General features: G+C 37.8%; 1 protein-coding gene across 2 annotated transcripts in view; it reads left to right on the top strand.

Moving 5' to 3' along the window:
- PRKAA1 (protein kinase AMP-activated catalytic subunit alpha 1) overlaps positions 1-8,279 on the top strand; it is a 42,007-nt gene that overhangs the window by 21,364 nt on the left and 12,364 nt on the right. For both annotated transcript variants that reach the window (XM_003792953.2, XM_023515004.1), the window contains exons 2-3: positions 2,761-2,902; positions 4,547-4,640. In XM_003792953.2, coding sequence (XP_003793001.2) covers positions 2,761-2,902; positions 4,547-4,640 — 236 coding nt within the window. The remainder of the gene's footprint in view (positions 1-2,760; positions 2,903-4,546; positions 4,641-8,279) is intronic.

The raw sequence follows: 8,279 nt of genomic DNA, 5'->3' as shown, positions 1-8,279 counted from the left end.
ATTTTCAAGCTAACATCTAAATATTCCTAAAATTACGATCTTGAAAGCCAAATTCTGGGGAAAGGATTTTCAGTTGTATGCAGGATAGCTGTATCCTGTTAGGTGGACCTGTTACCTTCTGGAACTTAAGTATGGTTTAAGATGACTTTGGGTGCCAACGTGACAAAGGCTGGACTTGTGGATTAACTTTCAGGTATCACTTTGACTGGATTGAGGGATACCCAGAAACCTGGTAAGGCATTATTTTGGGTTTATCTGTGAGGGAGTTTCCAGACAAGATTAGTGTGTAATTCTTCAAGGAGAAGGTGGGGAAGCTCTGCCCTCCTTGGTGGCTACCATCCATCCATTCTGCAGTGCCTGGAGAGAGCAAATACAGACTTCAAATTGGCCTTTCTGTCAGAGATGGGACATACTTTTCTTTTGCTGCCTTGGACATCGGAACCCCCACGCTTCCCAGCGCTCCACACTCCCAGTGCAGACTGCAGGGCTTACACTAGCGATCCCCAGGCTCCTGGGGCTTTGGCCTCAGATCGAGGGCTGGTTCGGCTTCCCTGGTCTGAGACCTTTGGTTTGAGCCACTTTATTAGCATCCCATGGTCTGTAGCTTGTAGACCGCCTGCCTTGGAACTTCTGAGTCACCATAGTGTGTGAGCCAATTCCTCTAATAAATCTCTCCTGTGGTAATGTGTGTGTGTATAGCCATCCCATTAATTCTTTCTCTCTGAAGAACTCTGACTTATACAGATTTGGTACTGGGGAAGCCAAATATTTCTTCTTACTGTATTCCTTACAACATAGTAGAAGAGATCTATAAAATTGTTCCCTGGCAAAGGCTATGATAGGTCTATGAAGCTACATAATGGTGAAAAAATAAAACTTTAAAAGCTAATTACTATTGGTGTTGTGAAAGCAGAAACTTGCATAATTGCAACGGCCAAGCAATAACCAGACTTTTGAATGGACAGCATATGTTTACAAAATTTGTAGACTATAGTTACTCTCCGAATACAAACACAGCAAGTGTTTCCAAAATCAGAAGTGAAAACACTGGTGAAGAGTACAAGAACTCTCCCCCGCCAACCTATTCAGCCAGGTGCAACTTGTGGGCCTTTACACAGAATGCTGATTTGCTAGGCCATGAATCTGTCTTTGCATTATTTACAATACTGGAGGTATAAGGTGTGTGAAGACTTTCAGAGAGTTCTGATTTGTTTTAAGCATTTTTTTTTTTTTTGCTGATTTGACTCCATGAAAGTGCATTATCATGACATTGACTTTGTGTGTAAGCATTGTGCATATACATAAAAATGTTGAAACTTTCTTAGTAAATGAAGAGATGTCCTTTTTGTAAATCTGCATAAGTGAAAGAGTTTCTCATGATCTCAGCTCTTTGGGTGACTGCATATATTGTGGTGACCTACTGTAGTTTTTGATTGATCTTGTCAAAGGATTTAGGTTGTCTGGTATTTTAGATGATAGGAATTTTAAAGCTGGGTGCACACAGTAACCTACTGTAGTGATATATGTTTATTGATGTTTGTGCATTTTGGTTTTTGACCTGTTTTTAGGAATACAGTTCATCTATTCCTAACTGTTAACACTTATGTGACTTTTCATGGGTATACCTGAGTGACACTTGCAAAAAATATGCATGTTATCATTGCTGTTTTATTGTGAAAAGTGGCCCGTAAAGTATTCTGCTTGTTTTATGTTTCTCAAATTGCCTTTAAAAATGTATAAATGTCTTTTAAAGAACGTTTTGAAATTTTTTTTCCCGAATTTTGTCTTCAGGATTTTTACATTTTGGGATTATGAGTTTTGGGGTTTTAGACTTTAGAGATTTTGATCTTTCAGGAATTCAACATTCTGGATTAGGCATTTGGGATAATGTCTTTTGGGATTATGGCCTGTTGACTAGATATAGCATTCAAAATGGAAAGATAAACTGTCTTTTTTCTTACTAAAAAGAAATTTCTGTCTATTTATCTATCTACCTACCTATCTACCTAATTACTTTGAGAAGGAGGCCCTCACTCTCTTGCCCAGGCTTGAGTGCAGTGGTGTGGTCATAGCTCATTGCAACCTCCAACTTCTGAACTCAAGCAATTCTCCAGGCTCAGACTCCTGCATAGCTGGTATTACACCATGCCCAGCTAATTTATTAATTTAATTATTTTAGAGATGGGGGTCTTATTGTGTACCCAGGGTGTGGTTTTTTTTTTTTTATTTTTAACTTCATTTGAAAAAGTAGAAACCAGATGCCCATGAACCAAAATTTAAGAGGTTCAAGGATTTATTGGTAGGGGACATATGCCTTTAGCACAAGGGAGTTTTTTAGGATGGTGGAACTGTTTTGCATTTGATTATGATGGTGGTTATATCAGTTTCTACATGTGCTAAAATCAATAGAACTGTATACTAAAAGAAAAAATTCAGTTTACAGGGATGATAACTTAAAACATCAAAAACCAAAATAAAAGCATTTAAAAGTACAAAGAGGTATACAATAAAAAGAAAGTCTTTTTACTTTCTCTCTTCTTCTTCCAGCTTTCCTTTCTGGAAGAAACCACTATTACCATTTCTTATGTATTCTCTTAATTACTCTTGAATATGTAAACGTTCAGCACTGAGTTGGGTAGAAGAGAAAGGAACTTAGATTTATTCAAGTATTTTTCTGAGAATGCTTAAATTGCTTTTCTTAGAATACATCTAAATATTATTAAGCTTGGCACTAATTTTTAAAAATTATTTCTCCTACAGTTGGTAAACATGAATTGACTGGGCATAAAGTTGCTGTGAAGATTCTCAATCGACAGAAGATTCGAAGCCTCGATGTGGTAGGAAAAATCCGCAGAGAAATCCAGAACCTCAAGCTTTTCAGGCATCCTCATATAATTAAACTGTAAGCTCTGTTTATAATAAGTACGGTCCGATGGTCTTTTCATTGTTTTTGTTCACCTACTTAATCTCCCAAATGGGAAAGGCGACTGGCATTGCTTTCTGTTTCCTGAGGGTTTTGCAAACTTTCTTCCTGTTTATGTATTTAACCCCATTCAGATCAGTTACACCTGTGTTCATGTTTTGCCCTTGTGCCTATCAGCTGTTACCCTTCTCACTCTTTCCTGTCTTCTGGACAGATACCCTTTGGTTACACGATGTTTAGTGCCCCTGTCGCTGTAAAACCAACACAAATCTGCTAGTAAATACTGTTGACTTTTAAATTTCTACAAGGTATCAGTTACCCTCAGTAGAGAAATGCGGTAGAAATGGTTCTCCCCCATGCTGCTTATATCTGACCGTACAAATTGGAATTTTAGGAAGCTAGTATTTCAGTAGGGCAGTAAGCTTCAGGCTGTTCACAGTTGCCAGTTGAAGGGTCCAAGGTCGCTTATTTATTGCTCAGCCCCTCTTCATTATGCAGTCTAACTTTTTATGTAGGATTTTCGCCTGAACTGGCTAATTCAAAATTTGTTTCCCTCACATCTCTTGTCATTTGTGGAGGTGTCTTGGTCTTAAATACTGTCCGCATGCTAATGACACCTAAATAATACATCTCCTGCTTTGAAATCTTTTCTGTGAACTACAGACTTGTATACGCATTGCTGACTTTACATCTCCATTTAGATGTTCACAGATATTTCAAATGTGGCCCAACTGAACTCTTTATTATATTCTCCCAAACCTGCTCTTCCCACAGTTTTCACTTTTTCAGCTCATAGCCAGTTATCCAGGGTACAAACGTAAGAACCATCCTTGACTTCCCTGTTTCTCTTACTTCCTACCATCCATTCCATCTTTTCCTTTCACATGTGTCTAGGATCTGATCCTGTTGGGCCAGATCAGGATCAGCCTGGTCTTCTCCCCCTTCATCTCTCTTGTGGACTCCCGCAGTGCCCCTGCTTCCACCTTCTCATCCTCATTTAGTCCTCCACGTTGCTGCCGTAGTTCTCCTTTTAATATACCAGATCACATGACTAGTCTACTTAAAACCTTCGGTAGCTTTTCATCTTCCTCGGAGTGAAAGCTGAAGCTTCATCATGGTTTATAAAGTGCTGTGTCCTCTGGCCTACGGTTATACCTTGGACTCTATGTCCTGTTTCTCTCCCAGCTTACTTTGCTCTCACCTTCCTACACCTCAGACCTGCCAAGGAGGCTTCTCCCTGGGTACCTGTGTGCTTGCTGTTCCCCCTTCCCGGTTCACCTTCCTCCCAGCTGTTGGCATAATTTGCTCCTATCTACCTTCAGGCTTTGCTCAAATATTACTTTATCGGAGGCTTTCCTTGAATGCTGTATATAGAAAGATTCTCCTTAGGTTTGCTTCATTTCTCTTCATGGCATGTTCACCACCTGCGATATTGCTTATCTATTTAGTGTCTGTTTCCTGGCTCCTAGAATATAAACTCCACAGGAACAGACAATTTTTATCCCCTGTAGTTTTTATAGCTCCTAGCATAGTACCTGGTATATTTTAAGTGCTTAGTAAATATTTACTGAATGAATGAATATATATGTTTTAATATTGGTAGACAATGTTTTCTCTCACCAGGTACCAGGTCATCAGTACACCATCTGATATTTTCATGGTGATGGAATATGTCTCAGGAGGAGAGCTATTTGATTATATCTGTAAAAATGGAAGGGTAAGCTGTTCTCATTTAATCCTGTATGTATTTTATAACTCCCCTTTATTCCTTACTAGCATCAAAATGTTAGAGAGCAATTTTAAGGTGTCTGTTTAATAACCATTTCCCTTAGTCATATCATAATGAACCTCACTGTTCATATGTTTGCCTGAGGTCACATGATTTAGTAATGACAGGATCAGATTGAGATCCCTGAACTCATAATCCTCAGTTTTGTGCTTTTTGGGTATATAAATACATTTAATATGTATCTTGAAGCATATAATTAAAGGTCTAGGCCTTGCTAGTCAACTAAAGCTGCATTTAAATTGCATTCATGTTTTGGTTTTAGAAATCTTAGATACTTTGAGTAGTAAGAACAGGCTCCATAAAGGAGGTAGGAATTAGATGTAAATAGTTTAGAGCTAGAAGGAACTTTAAAAGACGTTGAACACCACTTTAAGGTATAGATTCAAAAACTGAAAAAGGCTTCCTTCCCATACCTTATGTCATACCCAGTCCCCTATCTGGAAGAGCTGAATCCAGCACTGAGAAGATAGTTTTTCTTACTTTCATCTTTAAGTTATTTATATTATTCACTCATTCATTTGTTCTGTGTTTTATGTCTGTTTACATTCATCAAAATCAAACTCATTAACCAAATTAATTTTTATTTTTCTATTTCTTTTTTTTTTTGAGACAGAGCCTCAAGCTATCCCCCTGGGTAGAGTGCTGTGGCTTCACAGCTCACAGCAACCTCCAACTCCTGGGCTCAAGTGAGTCTCCTGCCTCAGCCTCCCAAGTAGCTGGGACCACAGGCGCCCACCACAACACCCAGCTATTTTTTTAGCCGTCATTGTTGTTTGGTGGATCCAGGCTGGATTCGAACCCGCCACCTTAGGTGTATGTGGCTAGCACCTTAGCCACTTGAGCCACAGGCGCTGAGCCTATTTTTCTATTTCTTAATGTAGTTCATTTCTGTTTGAGGCATCTCCTTTGTCTTCACCAAAAGAAAAAAAAAAGAAAAAAAATCAGCTCAGCACCTATAGCACAATGGTTATGGCTCTAGCCACATACACCAAGGCTGGCGGGTTTGAACCCAGCCAGGGCCAGCTAAAACAACAATGGTAACTGCAACAAAAAAATAACCAGGCATTGTGGCAGTCACCTGTAGTCCCAGCTACTTGGGAGACTGAGGCAAGAGAATCGTTTAAGCCCAAGAGTTTAAGGTTGCTATGAGCTGTGATGTCATGGCAGTCTACCCAGGGTGACATAGTGAGACTCTGTGTCAAAAAAACAAAACAAAACAAAACAAAAATGCCTAGAAAAATGGAAACAGGCAGAAATTGAACTGATACTTTTTTTCTTATCTTTTCTCTTCTGTTTTTCTTAGTTATTTTGTTTTACCTGTGAGTATTAAGCTTAACCTGTTGAATATTAAAATTCCAGCTGTTATATTTTCTATGTCAAAGATCTTTCTGAAATTTTCTTTTCTCTCAATAGCATATTTTTTACTCCATAAATGTAATAACTTTATCTGTCCAAGGATGCCAGTTTTTAAAGATTTTTCTTCTGTTCCATATTGTTTACATGTTTTCCATGCTCTCTGCTTCCATTTTTTTCTATCCATTTTATTTGTCTTTGTCTTTTGTGCGTGGCCCTTCTTCTGATAGTGGCCCTTCTTCTTTCTCATAGTCTAAGATGGTATCTCCCTTCTTCTGATATCTGGTGATTCTTGGTTGTCCATTTAGTATTTAAGAGTGAGGTACTAAATACCAAGTTCATGTGGGTAGAGCTTACTGATTGGTGTGCTTGAATAGGTAGGAACTTGGTTGGTTGAATAAGTAGGAACTTGTTCTTTTGGGGGGATACACCAAATGCCAATAATAACAAATATGTTTTCTTAGATCAGCTGTTTGTTCCAGAAGAAGTCTTCCAATTTCCTTGAAGACATTTATTTAGCTTAGCTGCCAGCACTCCAGGAGCTGAGTGGAGGAAAGTCTCATTAGTTAGTGTATTGACTTTTAACTTAATCCTCGTGTTTTTCTCATGATCCCTGCCTTGGTGTCCTTGAGAACAGAGTTGGTTCGGCCTTATAAACTGTAGATAGATCTAATTCCCCAGTAGGGGTGAGTTTAAAAGCTCCTTACTTCAACAATTTGTCCTGTTCTCAGCCCGCTTCTCACTTTTTCCTTTAGCAGTTCCCAGAGGTTCCAGTTTCTAAGCCTTTCCAGGGTTCTGTGTACAGATAAGTGTACATGTGTTGTACTGATTTCCTGCCCTGTGGGCTTCTGTTTCAGATTTCTCTTGCTGGCTTAGTCTTTACCGTTGGTCATCCACTGTCCAGCTTGGTGGCTTCTTGATTACTACTGTCTCTTTTCTTATTCTTTTTGTCTTTATATGCCTCTCTTATTGCTGATGTCATTTTAGTGATGTTTTAAAGCTTGAAAAGATTCAATCTACCATGTTTAATTGGAAATATGCTTTGACTTTTCTGTAATCATCCTTTATAGATATTCCCTGCTTCATCCTTTGTACTGTATTTGTTATGAACATAGCATAATTTTTATTTTTATAGCCTACTTTACCTCTGATATTTTGTTAAACCATCTAAGTTGTTGTCCTATTCTTTCATATTTTGAACAGATGCTCTTTTACCCCCACCATGAACTTAAATTTTTTCTAGATACAAAAGTGCAAGATTGCTAAAGAATTGGTATTTTTTTCTAGAGGAAGGGGTAGCTCATAGTATTTCAACGGTTTTAACTTTTCTTTAAAAAGAAATTAGTAGTTTGTCTTTTATCCCAGATTATCCATGTCACTTAAGGTGTGAAACTGTGCTTTTGGAATGTTAATTCATGACTTGTATTAGAGAATTGCATATTAGAGTCTTTTGTATAGAGCATTAATAGCTTGTTTATTAAATATAATTTCTTGGGAACAGGAATGTCCACATAGTGATTATCACTTATAAAATAAAATATGGATGGAGAAGTTTTTAAAAATATTTTTAAAAATGTAGGTTCTATTTTAAAAATATAATTTTTTTGGTAAACATAACTAAAGATGAGTGTTTTCACATTTTATAAAATGAATTAAAGTTTTTTCTTTTGAAAATTAAAACATGTTTTATTTCAGGACATATAACAACATGGTCACTTGCTAGTTCAGTTCCTGAACAGTGCTTAAATGTTACTTTCACATAGTCTAAGACAGTACCCCTACTCCAGCATCACTCTCTGTACTCATGTTTAGCTTTATTCTTGAAAGCACCTGTAATCCTAGCACTCTGGAAGGCTGAGGTGGGTGGATTGCTTGAGCTTAGTAGTTCAAGACCAGCCTGAGTAAGAGTAAGACCTCGTCTCTATTAAAAAAAAAAGAGAGAGAAAGAGAAAAATTAGTCAGGAGTGGCAATGGGTACCTGTAGTCTCAGCTACTCAGGAGACTGAGGCAAGAGAATCTCTTGAACCAGCAGTTTGAGGTTACTATAAGCTATGACACCATGGCACTCTACTCAGGATGACAGAGTGCGACTCTTTTTCAAAAGAAAGAAAGAAAGGAAAGAGAGAGAGAGAGAGAAAGAAAGCCCTATCACTCCTTAACATTATATCTGTATATTTTTGTCAACTAAATTAGCATCTTTTTTTTTTTTTTTTT

Source organism: Otolemur garnettii, unplaced genomic scaffold, assembly GCF_000181295.1.
Source record: "Otolemur garnettii isolate 467f Iridium unplaced genomic scaffold, OtoGar3 scaffold00063, whole genome shotgun sequence".
Lineage (NCBI taxonomy): Eukaryota > Metazoa > Chordata > Mammalia > Primates > Galagidae > Otolemur > Otolemur garnettii.
This window is presented reverse-complemented; position numbering and strand designations above follow the sequence as displayed.